The 20975-nt window shown below is 37.4% G+C and overlaps 1 protein-coding gene across 2 annotated transcripts in view; it reads left to right on the forward strand.

The window, feature by feature from the left end:
- The window catches only part of SLC4A4 (solute carrier family 4 member 4), a 274164-nt gene that overhangs the window by 119452 nt on the left and 133737 nt on the right, over window positions 1-20975 (forward strand). For both annotated transcript variants that reach the window (XM_087434419.1, XM_004419157.3), the window contains exon 6: window positions 17953-18029. In XM_087434419.1, the coding sequence (XP_087290545.1) occupies window positions 17953-18029 (77 nt within the window). The remainder of the gene's footprint in view (window positions 1-17952; window positions 18030-20975) is intronic.

The raw sequence follows: 20975 nt of genomic DNA on the forward strand, positions 1-20975 counted from the left end.
TTACATTTCTATACATTTCTTAAGGGCAGGACCTGTGTCTAATTCATTTAGATATCTTCTATTGTAGGGATGGACAAACTATGGCCCATGGAACAAATCTGACCTGCTGCCTGGTTTTATAAATAAAAATTTATTGGAACACAGCCATGCTCATTAGTTTATGTATTGTCTACGGCTACTTTCATGCTACAGTGGTAGAGTTGTAAGGTTGCAACAGAGATCGTATGGCCCACAGAGCATAAAATATTTACTATCTGCCTGTTTACAGAAAAAGTTTTCTGACCCTTGCACTGTAGTACTGGTTCTCAAAGTGGGCACTGGGGAGCCATGGGTATCCCCGAGACCTTTTCAGAAGGTTTGAAAGGTCTTAGGATTTTCTTCTTATCATTTGACCAAAATAACGTATCTCAACAGATTGAATACAGAAGCACACATGAGAATTCAGCTGTATTTCATTAAGCCATACATTAAAGAGATTTGTAAAAATGTGAAACAATGCTATTCTTTTCACGAAATTTTTTGTTTTAGAAAATATAGTTATTTTTCATAAAATACATTACTTATGTTAATATATAATGGGTTTATTAATGTTATTTAAGGTTAATAAATATTTTAGAAACTTTAGTTTTAATCCTAATATGGTAAATATTGATAGATATAACCCAGTTAAACACTCTTAATTTTAAGTGTGTAAAGGTATCCTGAGACCAAAATTTTGATCTCTGCTCCATTGTGTCTAGTAGAATGCCTTATCAATAAATGTTGCGTGAATGAATGAATAAGTAACAGAAACAAATGATTCAAATGTAAAATTAAATAAAGCACAGTGATAATAATTGAGACTATTGAAAGGGAAGTATAAGTAAGAGCCATTAAGAAATGATGTCTACTATGTATTTGTGACTTTGATTTCCCCTTTGCCTTGCAGAGAACATTGTTGAGGCATAGAGGAGTGAGAATAATTTGAGGGAGTAAGAAGATGAGCTAGTCTTCCTGATCTTCTTTCTTTGCGGCTTTCTTGACAACTAGCAGTCAAGATGGGCTGGATTTTGCTATAGTGACAACTAACCCCAAACATCTCAGTTACTTAACACCACAGAAGTTTCTTACTCATACCACTCCATGTTTCATGTGGAACTTCAGGGAGCTCTGCTCAACATCGTTAGTCAGGATCCAGGCTAACAGAAGCCTTCTCTCAATACATGCTTCCACAATCATTGTGGCAGTGGGAAAGAGTTATAGTGACTCACAGGCTGCCTCTTCACCTTCTGCCCAGCAATGACACGTTACTTCCACTCACGTTTCCTTCGTCATAGTGAGCTATGTGTCCACACCTAACTTCAAAGAATTGTTATCCTACCATGTGCCCAGGAGGTGGAGATTCATAAATATGTGGTGTGCAGCACTAATGACTACCACCCAGCCATAAGAGAAATTGTAGCCTTGACTTGTATACCTTTCTTGGCAAGGGCTGAGAGCAATGTGAAGCTATGCAGGACTAGTGTGCAAAAAATATTCTCCTCCTGCGTATTCTTATAGATGGAGGATGAGAGCTTTTCTCATAGTGAGAGAGGGCTGGGGTTACCAGTTCAAGTTCTACTGAAGAAGCACTGGGGGTTGTGGTTTTACAGGGAACTTCTGAGGTAGACTTGATTAATTTGAAACTGATGGAGAGTCTTCCATGCAGATACACAGTAAACCACTCTTATTAGACCAAACAATGTCTGGATTTCATTCTTGGAGACAACTGAAGATCTAACTACTTGAATTAGTGTGTCTGTACACATGTGAGTGAGAGAGGCTGGAGGAAAAGCAAATGTAATATTCTAGCTGCAGATATCAATTTCAAAGTTAATAATGAAATTTCTTCTTGGCAGCACGCAGTAGAATTTTACTTTGATGAAAATTGCTGGCAGAATCTTCAGAAATATGGCTTTTCTTTTTGCGGTGAACTGAATGTTTATGGTGTTTAGAATTATCCTGGTAATTCAGATCCCAATTCTACTCCTCTTAATGCATCCTCCACCTCAGTAGCTCCTCATCCATCCCTTGTCAGGCCAAAGCCCCTGTCATCTTGGACTCTTCCCTGTCCTCCATCCTCCATATCCTTCTGCTGTTTACCTTCCTGTTCATTCCTGCCCTTCCCTGACTCTCGTACAACCACTCTACTTTAGATCCTTGTCATCTCTTGTGTGAACTAGTTCCATATCCTCCTGTTTTCCCAACCTTCATTCCTACTCATTTAAATCCATCCTTCTCAATTGCCAGGAGAAACTAAATCACAAATGCAAACATATTACTTCCTCTGCTCAAAAACTTTTAGTTACAACTCCCTATGCTTTATATTCTCAAGCCCAAGCTCTCTAGCCTTGCAAATATTTAGACTATCAAGCCGAAGTTCTCTAATCTGTGAGACGCCTCTTGACTTGGTCTCTGCTTAACTCTCCAGTCATCGCTTGACATTTCCACTCTGGTACTGCAAGCTCCAGTAATATTTGAATTCTCATAAACTTAGATTCCATGCCTTTCAATCTCTCTATCCCTTATTCATGCTGTTCCAGCTTCTCCCACTTGACCTGACTAAATTTAACCTATCCTTGAAGCTCTTATTTCCTCCAGGAGACTTTTTTTTATCTCTCTTTTTCCCTCCATCCTGCCAAAGCGCCTCTTCCTCATTTCTCCTCTCATACCAACCCCCCTCCCCATTGCTTTATCCTCACACCATAGTACAAATATGTTTCCTTCATTGTTGGTAAAGTCCTTGAAGAGCCTGAACCACATCTTTGAATCCCCATTGCCAAGCACAATGTCACACACTTAGTAGATGTTCAATAAATGTTGGACTGGACCAATTCATCCACCTGAGTCTTGCCATGGGTAAATTATTTGCTAACCATGCACTGCCAGTCACACTTACATCTCTTTTGTACCCACTAGGTTGATATGGACAAGATATGCTCTCATCACCTTTAAGAGCTTAGTCAATCTGAAAACAAATAAGAGAGAAAATAGAATATGTAGCATCTACCTAACCAGAATGTGTAGGTTCTATTTGCCTGAGACAAATCTTATGAACAATAGGTAGTTCCATTTTTGTTTTTGACTATTAGGCACTCTTGGAAGGAATGATGACAAACTTCTCAAATTCGTCTGCATTTTCTTATTAGTATGACTTAAGTTTTCTTTCCTCCCTCCCTCCCTCCCTCCCTCCCTCCCTTCTTTTCTTTCTTTCTTTTTTTGTTGAGGGGTGGTGGTGGTGTAGGGAGCTGTTATTGGTCCATGAATTGTGATTCTTCTTACATAGATTGGGGTTCTTTTGGAGAAAACTGTGATTTGTTCATCACTCAGGTTCTAACATAGTACCTGATGCACAGACACTTCATGAATATTTGTTGATCAAATGAACACTTGACCTGAAAATGACAGAAAAGACTGAAAAGAAAGGTAATATGGAAACCTGGAGCCGGACTAATTTTTTTGAACTTGTCAGATCATAGTCTTCACATAACCCAAAATCAATGAGTCCTGGTGATATGGGGAAGCCCTGCTGCTTTTCTATTGCTGCTGATGATAGTAGAATTTTAGAATTGTATTCCTTGGCTAGGGCCTCTATTTCTTGCTGATTAGATCATTCTACCAAGGTAACTATGACCACTACCAACTGTCATTTATTCAACCTGGTGCCATCTCATTTAATCCCCATAAAACATTCAATGAAGTAATCATCACTAACTCCTTGTTATAGATGAAGATGCTGAGGCTCGATGAGGTTAAGTACTTATGGTGGTCAGTAGGGCTATTCACAGATGTTGGAGCTCTCTCTCCTTCTGGGCACATATGAGGACCCTACTTCTTCTCCCGGTTGAAGTTAGGAGTTAGGTGTGACCACATGACTTGCTTTGGCAAATGAAACATGAGCAGAAGTAGTGATGAGTGTCATTCCCAGGGAAAGCTTTAAGAGCCAGTATATGCTCTACTACTCTCTTTTCCCCCAAACCAGTAGTGTTCTAGAGAGTGGCTGCTCCATGCATCTAGGTCTTGGCCTAAGGACAGAGATGCAGAACCAAAACCCTGTTAACATGAGTGAGAAATAAATCATTGTTGTTTTAAGCCATGAGAATCTGAGGTTGTTCTTTTACCGTAACCTTGCCTATCTGGCAGGGGGAGTATTTGAGGTTATCCAGTGAGTGGGTTTCAATTTAGGTGTGTAGACTTTCTATGACACGGTTACTTTTTATTTCTCTCTCTGCTACTTATTCTCTCTGCCCTCAGGTCTCCCTGCTTTAAGCCACAGATAGTGCTCTACTCTGCCAACAAGAGGTGTGGACACTGATGACTCCAAGTTTTGTTGTTTCAAGTTAGAAAATGAAATTCCCGGTGTTTCTCGATGAGAAGCAACAAGTCAGCATTCAGAAGTGTAATTTTCTGGGATGGTTCTGTTTTCTAAGGCCCATTCTCATCAACCCCAGGAAACAGCTGGACCACACAAAGGATTGTGGGCCTTGATCAGCTTTTGCCTCAGAGAGAGCCATACACTATGATAGGTTCTGCAAGTGGTAACCATGGTTACAAATCAAAGAGCAGTCTTGTTAGGTGAATGTAGAGGAGAGACTAATAGCATCCTTTTTGAGGAGGAAGCACAGGATAAATCCAATTATAATGACAAGTTTTTCCCTCAATAAATGTCGTACTTTAAAAATCAATTCTTCTAGCACACACTTAAGCTGGGGTCTGGATTTTAGGAATTGCTATAGGTGTCAAGGTTGAATCATTTTCCCAATTTCTAAAGGACATCTTTGAATAATTTTTGTCTTTGTTTCTAGAGAAGGGCCTCAAGCCTGTAAGAAAGTGGCATTTGCTCTTAACTAGCTAGTGGCTTACGCTGTGTAGGTTGTTACTATTATTTGTAATAATGTCAGTGATATTTGTGACTATTGTCTTCAGTAAGAATGGTTATTATCACCTTGGATTGAAAGTATACCTTCACCTTTAGTGGTGATAATTTGATTATATCCAGTTACAGTGGTAAAGTTTTGGGGTGTTATATTAATTCATTCACGTTGTCAATTCATTTATTCACTTAAATATTTTTAAGTACCACTCTTTGGCCAGTGCTCAGCTAGGTGCTGGGAAAATACAATGAAGAAGGCAGACACAGTCCTCACCTTCAGAGACCTACTAGTTAGACCTGTTTTTACCAAGGGGAGAGTGATGCTTGTGATAAGCTGGTTCTCCTGAGCAGAGTGAGAAGTACTTGTCGAGAGAGTGGGTCACATCTGAAGGGGGAGAATGAGAACCTAGAGACCAACTAGGAGGTGATCAGGTTGTGAGAGATCTGACTCGGCCGTAGGAGTGCTGGTCAGAGGAATCAGAGAAAGGGCAACTTAATTGGTTCATGAGAGCTGGCTTAAAACAAATGTGTAGAGGAAAGTAGACTTTGCTTTAGTGCTTCAGAGAACAGAACCAGGCCCTGTGGGTGAACCTTTCAGGGAAGAAGATACTGACTTGAGACTCCTGATGTTTTAGATAAAGATTTGATTGTAATTTTTATTTTCATGATTCTATGATTCATGGATTTCAGTGATTTTCCAAGAAGATTAATGACCTGGTCAGGTTCAGGTTGGTAAAGCCCTGTTGGCAGGGATATGGTCCCATCCCTCTTGTATGCGGATGCAGGGTTTTCCCATCAAGGGACCTTTGTATTCCAGCTTCTTGGGAGGGAAGGAGGGCTGCAGGGACCAGCTCCCCAGGGCTAGAGAATTGTGAAAGGTAAAGCAAGGGATGCTACTTACGAAAATCTTTCGTTAAGCCTGGGAACATATGGCAGTGTATATTATTTCTAATAAGTTATGTGTATTTAAATGAAAGCCAGCTCTTTCTGAGCACGTGTGTGCTTTGGTTGGCACATACTCTTGGTTCATCCAGATGCTACTACTTACCTGGGAAATTGAAGTGGTTTACCTGTAGGAATGAGCTTTATCACAATGAAATGGATCACTTCATTAAGTGGCAAGTTTCCTCTCATCAAAAGTATATAAGCAGATATTAGGAGACTGGCTATGTCTGATGTTATAAGAGAAAGACTGCCTGGGAGAGAAGTGGCTTAGATGCTCTCTAGGTGTCCTTAAACTCTGTGATTCTATGAACCACGTCTATAATAACATACCGAAACTTCCAGAGTATCTACCCTGTGGGGCATTTAAATTCATTGTACCCTCTGTATTATATTCCTGCTCTAGAGATCATGTACAATTGTGATAAAATTACAGTAGTACAGTCCTGGAGGAATTTCTGAAGCTAAAGTTCTGATATTGATTCAGGTTATTACTGATATGAGTTTCTTTCTCATTCCCGGCTTCTTTTCTCTTCATCTTGGTTCAGCAGAAAATGGATTTTTTAGAAAGTACCTTTGTCCACTGATTTAAGCAATCTTTAAACAGCATAACTAGACCCAGTGAAGCATTTTGAGAGTCTGAGTCTTTTTTGTTGTTCTTTGAGGCTTCATACATTTTACCACTTGCTCTTTCCCACTCAATTCACCCTCCATACCACTTCAGTAGTAAATATAGAAATGCATGTATTGCCCTCAAGTCAGAATGACAGGTGCTAGAATGAACTGAGATCAAGTCTCCTCAGAAAACGTTAGAGATTACCTAACGAGCTTTCTGTCACCACGATGTAGCACACATAAGTAAGCTTGGGACGTACTGCATAGGTTTGTTTCTCAAGTAAGTAGTTACTAATGGCCTCTGCTCTCAGGGAGACATTTAACGCTTTTTCTGTAAGCTCTCTAACTTTGGTTTGCCTGAAGTCCCTGCATACCCTCTGTGTGATGGATAACAGCTGCGGTCAGGCCTCAGTCCTCATTTCTTGTGTTGGCTCAGATGATTTCAACCCCCAGCTGCAACCACGCAGTTCTCTGAACTCATCTCCTTAGCCTGGAAAATTAGAAATGGTGGGATCTTACCATGGTGATTGTAGTTCACAGTTTCCTAAGGATCTTGAATTCAGAGGGGATTTTTGCATGTGATTGCAGGCCAAAGGGAAAGAGAAGAAAACTAACATTTATTGAACATCGTGCAAAACACTTGCTAATGTGTTTCTGGCTTAATCCTTAGCGCAATCCTGTAAGGGATTACTAGTCCCATTTTATAATCTTTTCTTACTCTAATTTTGTCTTCTTTCCATGCTATCATGCTAACATAAATGATCTCTTGAATTCCTTTTATATTTTTCCTTATGGACCTATTAGGTTCATCTGAGAGAGGTACGGTATGAGCCAACACCCTGTACCCCCCACCCACCAGCCAGAAAAATGGTGGCTGTGGCAGTTGATGTCATGCAGGTCTGTGTCATGGAATTAAATATCCTTGCCCTTGGGATTTCTTAGAACTAGATGATTAGATATGATTTAGGAAGAAGACAGTATCAACTCAGAATTGCAAGTGTCTTGCAATTCTGTTGCAACTGCAACTGCAGTTCTGCAGTTCAGCTTGGGCTCTTCAATAAGAAGGAAATCCTGGGCCCACTTTAATTCCAGAGTAACTCTAGGATCACGTGAGGCCTCAAAGCTGTCACACCATTTGGAACCTAGCTGTCACGTTGGCTGAGTTGTGTAATAACCCTCTGCACACCAGGAAAGGTGCTGCACCCTGTCTTTGCTCTCAGACTTATGGTACTTAAATGTGGAGAGCCTTCAGGGCCACTTGGGTGATAGAGGCTTTATGGGCCCAGAGGTGTCTGTGCCCTTTTTTCCTGGAGGCTGCTCTCTGCGTTGTGGGTGACCTGTGATCACCGATTGCCCAGTGTATGTCAACTAATTGGATGTGCATCAGCAAGGCCATGAGGGTTTACTGCATGAGAAAGCCAAGTTGAGTGGCTTTTCTCCAGGTCACATTTTGTGGCTCATAAATCAAGAGCAGTGAGGAGGGGCTACATTTGTAACTGGAGGCCCAGCAAATGTATCTGTTAATCTTTTAAAGTTTTATGTCTATGTCTACATCTATACCTCTAGCTAAACCTATAGCTGTGCCTATACCATCTATATCTGTATTGACATTGATATCGACATCCATATCTGTATATTTATTGCTGCAGATGTAGGACTATGTTAAATGGCTTGCTTTTCTGCACATACTTTTTTTTTTCCATATACTTTTTAGGTATAAAGGTTTATGTTGACTAAAGCTACAGATGTGGATCTTTGATAATACAGACAGACCCTTCAGAAAAAATTTCCCTTGCCATAATTTAAAAAATAGTATAAATGTTATTTCATGGAGCATGTTAAAACTTTTTAAAAATTGATTTTAAATTCTTTTAAGATTTTGATCTCTGTATTTATAGTAAAAATGGATTTAATTAAATCTTCCAAGGTTGTTTGCTAGTCAGTAGTGTTTCAACTTAATCTCAGGTGATTAGAAATAATAAAAGTAGATTTAATTAACATTTATCATATGATAAATAGACATACGTATTACATTTTTATTAAAGTATTATGTGCAAATGGTTTATGAAATTGAAGAGCACAGAAGGACTTCTAATGAAAAACAAACTTCTATGCTTCATCTTCCTTGTTCCCAGGCCTGCCCTTGTAACAATCACTTTTAATTTAAATTGTTTCTAATTTTTTTCTTTTAGTTTTGTTATGGTTGTCTTCATGTCTCTATATAATAAACTTATCTTGCTATCTCTGATTTGTCAATCTTAGATGTTGTCTATTAATGTTTTCTTTGCTAAAAATGATTTTACCTATTTTGTACAAACATTTTTCTTTCCTCCAAATATGTTTGTATCATTATTCTTAGTTCCATTATTAACTACATTTGTAATTTTAGGTAATAAACCTATGCTTTTGTTTATTTTTGTAGCAAGTATTGGCAGGATATTTTGACTTCTTACCTGGTAAGAAAAGAATATTAGCTTCCCTACCCTTACTTGCCCTTCTCTTCGCTGCTTTCAACTTCAGACTTTTGTCATTGGTACTTCTACTATTTATTGTCAATATCAGTTAGATTTACATTCTTATCTCTATCTATAAACGCGTTCTGTGCTTTCTCTATCAGTTGATTATAAAGTTGGAAACCCATAAATAGCATAATATTATTATGACTATAGTTTACTCTAAAGCTATGTAATGTGTTATAATTACATTTTCTTCCTTGTACAGTTTTTTTTTTTTTTAACCTGGAGTTTTAAATTGCATTTTTTCGAATGACCTATTGTTACTATATTCCCAAGCTCTTACAGTTGGAGGTCACCTCTCTCTTTTTTACTCCATTTTGCTAAATTACACTTCAAGTAACTTTATATGAAAGGCATATAAAGGTTGACGTCTTTTAGGGTTATTTTTGGCCTGAAAGTTTGTTTATTGTTTTTTAACACTTGATTGATTGTTTGGATGAGTGTAGAATTATAGGTTGAAAATAGTTTTTCTTCCAGAATGTTGAAAGAATGTTTCTATTCTCTTCTACCATTTTGTGTTCCTTAACAGAATGCTTCATTTTCCTCTCTAGATAGAAAATTTTAGGATATTCTCTTCATTCTTGGTGTTGTGAAATTTCACAATGATTCATGTACATCCAGGGCTGGATTTTTGTGGGTGTGGTTTGTTTTGTTTATTTTTGCCTTAGAGACCCTTGTGATTTGAAGAAACATGTCCTTTAGCTCCCAGATGTTCTCTTTAATACGTTTTCTCCTCCATTTTCCTTGTTTTGGCTTAGTAGAATTCCTCATAGTCAGATATTGGCTTTCCTGGGTTGACCCTCTGTACCCCTGATCTTTTCTCTCATATTTTCTGGTTCTTTGTCCTCCTCTCCCTTTATTTTTTTGGAAGATTTTCTTGATTTTATTTTCTAGCCATTATATTATTTTATTTTTTTTTGTAATCATATATAGTCTTTAAAAGTAATTGTAACTCTAAAACATTTTTCTTGTTCTATTTGTCATAACATCCTGTCTGTGTTTTATGGATACAGTGTCCTCTCAAATCTCTCTGCCAGCTAGTAAGAATTTTTATTTAAATTTCCTAAATTATATTTCTTTTATTGAAGTTTTTTGTTGTTGTTGTGTGTTTTAGTCTTGAGCTTCCTCTCTTAAATGTCTGATGATCCTCAATTGTCCATTTATATTTAAGAAAGAGGATTTGTTTTCGAGCGAATAGGAAACGTTATCATGAGGTGTCTCCTAAATTCTAGAATTCAGAAGGCTTTGCTCTAGGTACAAACACCTGCACTAATTGTCCCGATTTTTTCCGAATTCTTGTTTAGCAAAGAGCCTTGTGGTGTAAATGCCTTGGCTGCTGGATGTTCTGCCCACTGGGGTGGTGTTCAACTTTCTGTGCATAGAATTTCCGTGAACTTATCCCTTTCGGCTTTGCATCTTACTTGGGCCTCCGTTATACTTGACTTCTAGGATGGAGCTTCTTCAGAGTTTCGCAGAGAAGATCTTCTCTTTTTTGACTACATGCCTCTCCTGCACGTATTTTACACTGCAATTTCCATATAGTATAAATAGTATCAGGTTCTAATACCCTATCTGTTCTTCTTCCAGAAAGTTTTTGGAATCTCTTGTCTCTGTTGGTCTTCTACCAGTTCTTTTAATTGATGTGGCTTTATACTTTTTTGTTTTTGGTATTTTTTTAATCTCTCATTTTAAAAGTATCTAGGAAAAGAGAGAGGAAACTCATTTGCTAAGTCATATACTAAGTTGAACTGGTAGCCTTCTTAAATTATTTTAAATTTAGACACAATCAAGTCAGAGAATTCTTCCATTAGTTTGAATTAGCAAAATTTTACTGTTTCTTGGATCTGGTGTCTACACATAGATGCGAGAGAATAGGCCCATCATATGAAATCAGACACTGGTGCATGTGCTTGGAATGATGTGGCTGCAGGAACCTACTAAAATTCCTCCTTAACTTGACTTAGGAGCATTTAGTTAAATAACTTTGGGTCAATGCCTATTTGGAATGAAGGCTGTGAGATGCTCATTTACTTCTGCCATTGGTCTTTCCCACTTACCCTTTTACTAGTTAGCATAGCCTTGCTGATGGTCGTGTTCTTTTCTTTTTCTATTTTTGTGAGATAAAACAGATTACTTTATATACTTCCACCTATATTCTTTGGACAGAATAACTTTTTGCTCATAGTTTTATGTGTGTGTGTGTGTGTGTGTCTGCGCAGGTGAGACATAGAGAGAGAACTTTTATAGAATCACAAATACTATATGTAATCACAAGGACTGTAGATTCCTTTAAGTACTTTGTGGGGACTTTTTTATTTGATAAGTTTTCCAGTCCTTGTTTGTTTCTGAGTGTTTCCTCAGCTGAGTTGAGATTTTTTTAAATGTCTTTTTTCTATGTGTGTGTGTGTGTGCAGAGAGAAAGAAAATGAAATGCTTTTTAAAAAAAAAAAAAAAATTAAACTACGTATTTTAGATCATAATAAAAATTAAATGTCCAGTGCAATATTGTTAGAATGGGAGTCACTATGGTTAGAGCATTTTGCTTTTGCTGGTTGAAATGTAAAAAGAATTAGAAGAGATGAACCTTGTGTATTTGACGTGGAGATGTCTAAGACCTAACACTGAATCTTGGGAAAAGCCCACAGAGTAGTCAGAAAATTCAAAACCAGGAGAGAAGGAGGTCAAGGAAATTGAGGTTGGATAGATTATCAAGGGGCACGTGGATAGCAGAGGTCTCAGAAGGGTTGAGAATGATCTTTAAAGGAAGAATAGTATTTGTGAGGGCTCATAGGCATAGGTGTCTGTTATGCTGTGGTTTGGCCTCTGCAGACTTCCAGCTCTCCCTATAAGGATATCTTCTCCATTATCTTTGTCCCATACATTAGGGATGACTTCAGCTTTTGGCTAGAACTTTACTCACATACTTTGATAGTTATCTGGATCTTTTGATGTCTTCTTCCTTCTTCCAAATTTGCTTCACTTTCCAAGCCAATCACATTCTTTGAGTTATTTCAGTTCCCGTAGACTTTTCTCTACCCAAGGCTCTCCTTTCCTTTCACTGGGGTCCTGATCCTGTCCCTTATATCTCCTCTTATTGTCACCTCCTGATTCTTCCTTCACAGGGGGTTTCTCTTTCTTCCCTTTATTGCTTCTCACCTCTGTTCCCACTGCGGCCTGACAGGCTTTTAGCCATTTTGGCAGAGTCTTTCCATTCTGTTAGTTCTGGGCCAGCTACAAACTTGTTCCTTATTTACTCATAGGCTTTCCAAGTCTGAAGGCTCTTGGAGTGTGTACACAGCATCTCCCTCCATAGGAAATGGACTTTGAATGGTAGTATTTATAGTAGTAACTCCAAATGGAGGTAAAATGATACCCCATTGCTGTTATTCATTCATTCACAAATATTTATCAAATACCACTAGTGCCAAGCTCTGAGGCTATAGCTGTGAACAAGACAAACCAAGGGCCTTGGCTCTGGGCTTTTGGAATTTACATTATATTAAATCATGAACAAACGAACAACAAAAACCCTCTAAACAAACCAATTAAAAATGAAACAAGCAAAAATATTCAAAGTGATTTTCTCTTAGTTATGAAATTCCTTCAAAGAGCTCCTTCTGACAATATTTTTAACTTTCCTTAGTCTAATATTTACATTTTAAATATTTCTGTATTTTATTTGGAGGTGGGGAATGAAAATGGGTTGGAGATCTTAATGACATACTTTTATTTATTATAATTTTTGATAGGGATAGTTCTTGATATTCTGTTGCCATGGAAGACTAGGAAACTGGTCTGACAAAATCCAAGCTTATATTTTAGCAACTCCTTCTAGATTTTCTCAAACTCTTTGCAAGTATCCCAATTGATTTATTCTCTTTGTCCCATTATATTCCTGTTTTCAGCAGTTGAAATGGGAAGAAATTGCAGTTGGAGTAACTTGAAATGTGGGGAAACCAATATGGAAATAATGAAGAATTGGCTGTATGTACTTTGTGGAATTTTACAAACACTTGGCTATGACTATGAATTAGGACATTCAGAAGCATGTGGCATTATTGCTTTTATAATTACATTGGTATTGCTTTTAGCATCCTTTCTTCTTTCTCACAGAGCTGTGGTTTTGGGCTACTATTTAATCACAGTGGCAAACAGAGTAGCTGAGTTCAATATTTTTCTCCCTTTTTTCTTTATGAAAATGAAAAAACAAAGAAATGCAAACTCCATCTTTGGGAACAGCCAAATTGAAAACCAAGAACATTTCTGTCTTAAACATCCTTAGTTATATTATATTGCACATAATTGTCATGGAAATAGAATATATTCTTTGTGGTTGTACATTAAATTTTCTCTTCATTAGAAATGATGAAGTTTATTTGTTAATTTTTGTAAATAACATAGGCCAGTTTTTTCTCAGAGGCAGTGGGATTAGTATTAAGAGATCCTGGTTTAAGTTATGATTTTTACCACTTGCTGTGTGACCTTGAACTTAACCTCCTTGAAGTCCGTTTTGTTTATGTATAAAGTGGTAATAATAATACTAGCCGCAAAGTATTTATTTGAGGATTAAGTAAGATAACGTAAGTTAAAGTACCTAGTACTCAAAAATGTTAGTTGACCCTTAATCTTAGTTACAGACATTTTCTAGTAGATTTATTATGTCAACAAAGGGAGAAAAAAGAATATCAGTGAGTCAGTGGAGTACAGAACACATTAGCATGCATTATTCTGAAACTACATTTATTGTTAGTTTTGTGGTTTCAAGCCATGCAAATCAGACCCATACCTCTGAATTTTCTGACATTAACACCCAGATTCACTTATGTGTCTGTTATATGTAAGTTACCTTAGTTATTTTTCATGCTAAAAATATTATTTAATTATTATTAAAAAATAAGGGCCGGCCCCATGGCTTAGCGGTTAAGTGTGCGCGCTCCGCTACTGGCAGCCTGGGTTCAGATCCCGGGCGCGCACCGACACACCGCTTGTCTGGCCATGCTGAGGCTGCATCCCACATACAGCAACTAGCAGGATGTGCAACTGTGACATACAATTACCTACTGGGGCTTTGGGGAAAAAAGAGGAGGATTGGCAATAGATGTTAGCGCAGAGCTGGTCTTCCTCAGCAAAAAGAGGAAGATTAGCATGGATGTTAGCTCAGGGCTGATCTTCCTCACAAAAAAAAAAAAAAAAAGAAAAAGAAAAAAAAAAGGACTTTGGCTTTAAAAAATAAAAGACCAATTTATTTCATAGGCCAGTTGATCTTTGTTTTAGCTTGTTCCTAGGTTCTCTATTGGTTCATTATAAAGGTATGAGGTGGGGGAGAGAGTTTATGTATCATTACATTATATATATATTTACATTTTTATCTACTATGTACACATGTAAATATCATGCTCTTTCTATGCTGTACATTCTCCTCACCCCTTTATATTGTGTCTAATAGATATAATTGCAAAGAACTTTATGAATTGCTACATGTGTGCTAACGAATAACAATGATTTTAAAACTTGGTACAGAATGCAATTAATTTTTATAGAAGACAGTATGTACCTGCCAAATGGGTACTTTGAAAATGAAATTGTTTTTGATGGTGTGAAACTGCTTGAAAATGTATTTCTCCAAAGCTGTCTTTTTCTTATGGCCAGAAAAGAGTGATATGGAAATTAATTATAATTATACACTCGAGGCTGGTTCTTCTTCTTCTCTTGTGAAAATCAAGCTTAAAAAAACAAAGTTTGTTTGGACCAAGAACAGTTATAAGACATTTGTGTGCCCTGGGTTTTAGATGGAAAGGGCCTACTAGTGGTAGCTTTGAGTAAATGAATCTCCACCTGCAAAAGAAGTAGCACACTTTAGGTTACTCTTGCTGTGTCACAGAGCTCTGACACCTTTTTCACCTTTTTAGTAGAAGGTGACATTTTTCTCTAGTAATCCCACTCACTCAGGATTACAGTATAATAAGTTTACATTATAGGCCAAAAGTCTAAATAGAAAGCACTGATTTATTCTGACAATGTGTCTTATTGATTTGAGGTGCAAAATATCCACAGTAGAACATTGTTAGGAACTAGTTGTGTAACAGCTTCCAGGGTTTGCTAAAATGCCAGACACAAATTTCTGATTCCCAGATATAATCTGGTTTGTAATCTCTTTTGGCTCTTGTCCTTGTTTTCTTTGATTTGGGTGATATATTTCTGGAAAAGGCTGATTAAACAATGAGTTTCCAAAGAAACTTATGTATTTATTTGATTGTGTAGGTGAGGATTTAGAGGAAAACCAAGTATGATCCCTTTTGTGTGTTTATGTGGCGAGGATGCTAATTTAATAATTTGCTTGAGATGTCATGGTTTGGAACAGTGGCTTGGAGGAGGGCAAGGTTATCAGAACTACCTCTCTGGCTACTATATTTTTTTTTTTTAGTTCGGATTCCTGCTGGACACACTCTTGTATTAAGAAAACTGGTTTATTTTTCAAACATTAGCATGCTTCAGAATCACTTTGAAGGTTTGTTAAAGCCTGCATTGCTGGGTCCTATACCCAGAGTTTTGATATAGTTGGTCTAGGGTGAGTCCCAAGAATTTGCATTTCTAACAAGTACTCAGGTAATGCTGATGCTGTTGGTCTGGGGACCACACTTTGGGAACCACTGCTTTGGGAAACATTTGTGTCTGGTTCAAGGTGTTAGGGTGTAGGGTTGGGGAGTTTGCTAGGGAGAGAGGTGGGAAAAGATTGAAGACTGCTTATCATCTTGCTTAGGGTTTTTACCCAGAAGAGTTGACTTTCAAATTCTTCCACTGTGTTACAAAGTTAAACATCAGTGAAGCTGTTAATATTACTTTTATTAATGAGAATCAGATAAGGTTAGGAGGGACAATAGATTTGATTGTTTCTTAACAGTGGCCTACTCTTCCTTACCTGGACCTATGCCTTTCTTTGCCCCCCATATAGTACAAATATAGATAGCTATGCTATAACTGTCTCTTAGAAATAAGAGAAATGATGAGACAGTGTATGAGGATTCTTGGAAGAGTTATGACATCAATCAAGATTACCTTATAATAAAAACTTTATTTATTTGACTTCTATCTATTCAGATTTTGCAGCAGTTAGGACAGTGGTTGGGTTGAAATGTATTTTTGCGGTATTTATAGAGCCTCCAAAGCAAGTCAGTGAGTTTAGGATATTGCCCAGGAAATTTAAATTACTTAATGAAAAACTGCTTTCAAATTATTTCAGTACTGCCACTTACATACAATTGATTTATAATTAGAAATCAGCTTTATCTGTTTATTTACATAAGCTACTTTTAACTTATGGTTAGAATTGCTAATGCTTCATTGCCTTGGGAATATATGGTTCAGATTTCTTTACTTATTCAGGTAGAATTTTCACTCAGATAGTCCAAGTAACTGGTTTTGTTTTTTAATGTAAAGTGTAAAATTATACCTACCCATCATTTCCAGTTAGTTTCAAGCCCAGTATTATTTAGGGGTATTCGTGTTTGTAGCTGGCATCTTTTGTGTTGCGTGGACACTGGAAACCTGGTATGCAGTTCACAGAAGAAACTGTGGCCCTCAAAGAGTTTCTTTTAATTTTGCTCATAAAGCAGTTTTTCAGATGTTACTTTCCTTTGAAAAATGCCCTGTACTCAAATTTTCCTAGAATAAAACATCCCACAAGGTAAAGGGTTTAAGAGATCTAGGCCGTGCTTGCTCAATGAAATGCAGCAGAGTGGAAAATACCATCTTGCCAGCTCAAGAAAATTATGATTTTTCTAATCTAGTAGTTAAAGACAATTATATTATTTAAAAAGCTGCTGTTATATAGACATTAAATTATTAGAAGTAGATTTTAGTCTTTCGTAAAATTATGTGTTGAAGTTTCTATCTGAAGGAATTAAAGTCTGTAATCTAAAGAATTACTTGGAAGAAAACGTGAAGATATTTTCGAACTTCTGTGCTTGTTTTTCAACCCTTGTCCTCTTGGTGAAGACCAGCCTGAGTCAGATCATTGAGGATTAATGATGAATGCGTTACTCAGCACCCTGCCAGGGTTGGGTCAAACACCCTGGCTTTGAAAAGTTACTGTTTTGCTTAGTAAGCCTAGAAATTTCAAGTCCAACCACAGAATGAAAGTTCAGTATTCTGTTGATTAACATAGTCTACCTGAAAATAGTCTGTCACTCTTCTAGATGTCCCTCTTCTCTGTTCTTACATAATGGTTTCTGAAGTCATTGGCTGGATTGCCATGGGTTTTACCTACAGCAGCTATATGGCCAGAGGGTTTGGTCCCTGTGAAGTATTCCTGATGGAACCCATCCCTTGACTAGAGTGAGAATTTATTTGTTAAGGAGGAAGAAGGGGTATGCTTATTTTAGTCTGGCAAATGGAAAACAGGAAGTAAGGGACCCCGTGACAACACTACTTTGAGGCAAAGAATGGAGATTCTGGGTCAGGAGAAATATTCCTGATTAAAGTGATAGCCAGAGAAAGGAATGCAGATGGCTTTTTGGGTTGATCAGAGTGAGTGGGGCCCTAGGAAGGACTGCAGAGGCCTTGGGGAAATGAGGTCCAGGCCTGGTCCTGGGGCCACCTCTGCTGACATGAGGTAAGAGCCCCTCTCTGCAGGGGATGGGGAAAGGAAAGGACACCAGGTAGATGAGATAAAGGGCAGTGACAAAAAGCAAACCAAACAAGGAGTAAATTTATTTTAATGTTTATTGTTTTAGATGTTTCTTTCAAACTTTAACTTATCCTGAAATACAGCCAGTCAGTTAGACTTAAACATGATATTTGGGATTTTACATACTTTACCATGTTTGTGCACCAACCTGGCATCTGGAAAACTCTTCAGGAGATTCCTAACATGGCTAAAGCATCATCACCATGCCCATCATCATCTACTAGTGTTTATGAAGTAGACAACCAAAGTCTTTGTGTTTTTGAAAAGAAGTCTTTAATTTGGGTTCACTTTTGTTTTTCCAGGTAGCCCAGCCATGACCCACAGGAATCTGACTTCCTCCAGTTTGAATGACATTTCTGATAAACCAGAGAAAGACCAGGTAAGCAAAGAATTCTTGCTTCTTCGAAATGTAAGATTAAATGTATATCTAGAAGACACTGGGAAAAGATTAGAAATGATGGTTCCCTAACTTAAAATGAACCAATATGTGTAGATGAGGGGTTTTGCTCTTTCTCTGAGGGAAGGGGAAGCAGTATGTGAAAGGATTTGAAGTTCAGAAGATAAGAATGAAAGTCTTGACTTCTGCCAGTACAGATGTATTCTCTCGGGAATTTAAATCTTGAAGCTGTAGTTGTCTCAACTTTAAGATAGTAATAATAATCCCTACCTTAGGGTTATTGTGAGGATTACCTGAGATAATTTATGAAAAGGTGCATTGATAAACTATAAAGGGCTAAGAAATGTGGCAATTGTTAACTTTTGAGGGATACTTTAGGCTGAGATAATGATAGTTAGTCTTGTTAGCTGTATATTTGTTTGTCTATTAAAACATATAGTAAGTAGCCTATTTGAAATGAAGAGCAATTAGGTTTTGAATCTCGATTTGTTTTCTTTTAAAAAGAATATGGTGGAAACTGGGCCATTTTCCCAGTTAGGTGGGTATCTGGGCTTGAAAATAGACAAATGGTGAGTACGTGTAATTTTGCACTTCGACTTAAAAAAAACCCAGTTATTTGGACTAATTGGGTGAAAATTCTACCTGGATAAATAAGGAAATCTGAATTATATATTCCTAAGGCAATGAAGCCCTATTTATGATGATGTTCCTTTTTAACTGGCAACAATTATAGTAGTGACAGAGGTTTATAGGCCTTGGTGAATTCTAAAAAGTATAAGATAGATGAAATTATGTTCTTTCTTGTGAAATGGCTTTTGGATTTTTTCTTCCTTTTCCTTCTCACCAGCAGCACCCTAATCGGGCCTTCATCATCTCAGACTGGATTGCTAGAAAAAATTTTTGACCTAATCTGTTGTCTCTATTTTCTCTCAATTCAATACACTTTTCATATTATTGCCTCATATTTCTCTCCTGGATCAAAAGCTTATAATGGCTTCCTGTCAAGTTTTAAGATTCTCTGAAATCTGGTGTTATCCTTCTCATCTTAATTTATTTGTGTTCCCCAGAAGAGGGACACTGCTTTGGTCAGGCAGAATTATCTACCCCTTTACATTGAGATTAATTCTTGACTCCTAGAACTGCTCTCCCTTCATGTGCTAATATAGATAGCTCTCCTCCCTTCCATTTGCCCACCTCTTGAAATGATCAGGGAGAAGATAATTTAAATATTGGATACATTGGTAAGTAGCTACCAGTAGGGGAAAAGGGAAAACTCAATCCACTAGGACTTGTTGAGAATTGCCCTCAAAACTATTTGGCACGTTTTGGCTCCATTCAGTATTTACCAAGCAACGTTCCAATTATGAGGTTTGCCGGGGGTCTTGACACTGGATAAGGCTGGGCGCTTGATACTGGATAAGGCAGAGTTAGGAAAATCTGGTAGACAGACTTTTTGAGGAAATCTTCTTTTATTAGGGACAATTCTTCTCTTGCTGGGAATTTACCAATAAGCAGCTGGTACATGCTGGCTGAGAGAAATTTCTTACCTTCTTGGGTGTCTTCATATCTGGGCATATGCAGAAGAGATTTGATGGCTTCAAGATATGTATTATATAAGATTTTGATTCCAGTATTAGAAGAAATATATTGGAACATTATGATTTTTGGGTGTTGATTTTGCTATAAAACCTGTGTGATTGCAGTCCTTAAAACCGGAATTTTTGGCACCTGTCACTAACATCTCATATTCGTCAAGGCTCATGTTAAGATGAAACCAGGAAGATTTAATTCAAGAGTTTTGTTCCTTTTGTTTTCAAGGTTAGAAAGTGAAATTTGATGAGTATATCGTCACAAGAGCAGCTCTTCATCTACATTGGGTCTATTACAGTAGCCATAGTTAATCCAATGGGCTCTTCATCCCCCAAAGAGGAAGAAACTCCATTCTTTGCTTCCCACCAAAGAATTTGAAGAGAAGCTTTGTAACTGACCATGATCTCTTCTACAACCAAAGGTAGAGTAGGAATTCAAACTCACATTTCCAGATTCTATACTTAGTATTTTAGTAACTTCAAATACAAAAGCTCCTGGATCATTGTAGAGTGAGAAGAAGAAAATGGGCTTGCAAAGAAGATGAAGGTATGGCAAAAACCCCAATAAACCCAGGCTTTTATTTTTTAACCTATTTTTTTCTCTGCTTGAGTAGGGGAAAAAAGTTGCCAGGCTCAAATTTGTTTTGAAAAAGCTTTTATAATTAATTAGCCAGTGTCCTGGAAATGATCTTGGCAGTAAAGTCAAACTTGTTCTGTATGCTTTTCCAAGTTGGCCCAAAAAGCTTCCATCCGACTGGAATTGAAGTTTCTGATTGACTGATTATTCTGCCTGGATACCATTTGAACAGTTGCGATGGTGCCTCACCACTTCCTGGAGCTATATAACTTCCCAGTAACAGCAGAAATGGGTTTAATGTTAAGAATTTTGAAGAGGAGCAGAATTTCTCTTTCTGACAGCTACATAGTGACAAAATTTGAGGGCATATTTTTTATGAGATTCTGTTTTGGGAAAACAGAAGAAACAAATCTGTGGACTACACTTTTTCTCTCTGTCTCTGCCAAGCTTATGTACTTATGATTTCAGTAGCGGCTGCCTTCTTGAGAAATAGCTCAAAATAGTTAACAGCAGAAGAACATAGGCAAAATTTAGGTGATTCAATGCTTCAACAATATTCCAACTTGGATGTTATATTTATTAAGCAGAAAAACACCTGGGGAGAAGTAGATTTAAAAAAAATACATCTGGAGCTCATCTACTTGTAAATCTACATAAATAATCTCTTCTATTTTGTTGCTATGGAGGATTTTTTTCTTCATTATCCAGTTATCTTTCCCAATTACTTTAGATTGATTTATTTTCCTATCTCTTTTTATTCTT

This window comes from Ceratotherium simum, chromosome 8, assembly GCF_057802395.1.
Source record: "Ceratotherium simum simum isolate JZ-2026a chromosome 8, ASM5780239v1, whole genome shotgun sequence".
Lineage (NCBI taxonomy): Eukaryota > Metazoa > Chordata > Mammalia > Perissodactyla > Rhinocerotidae > Ceratotherium > Ceratotherium simum.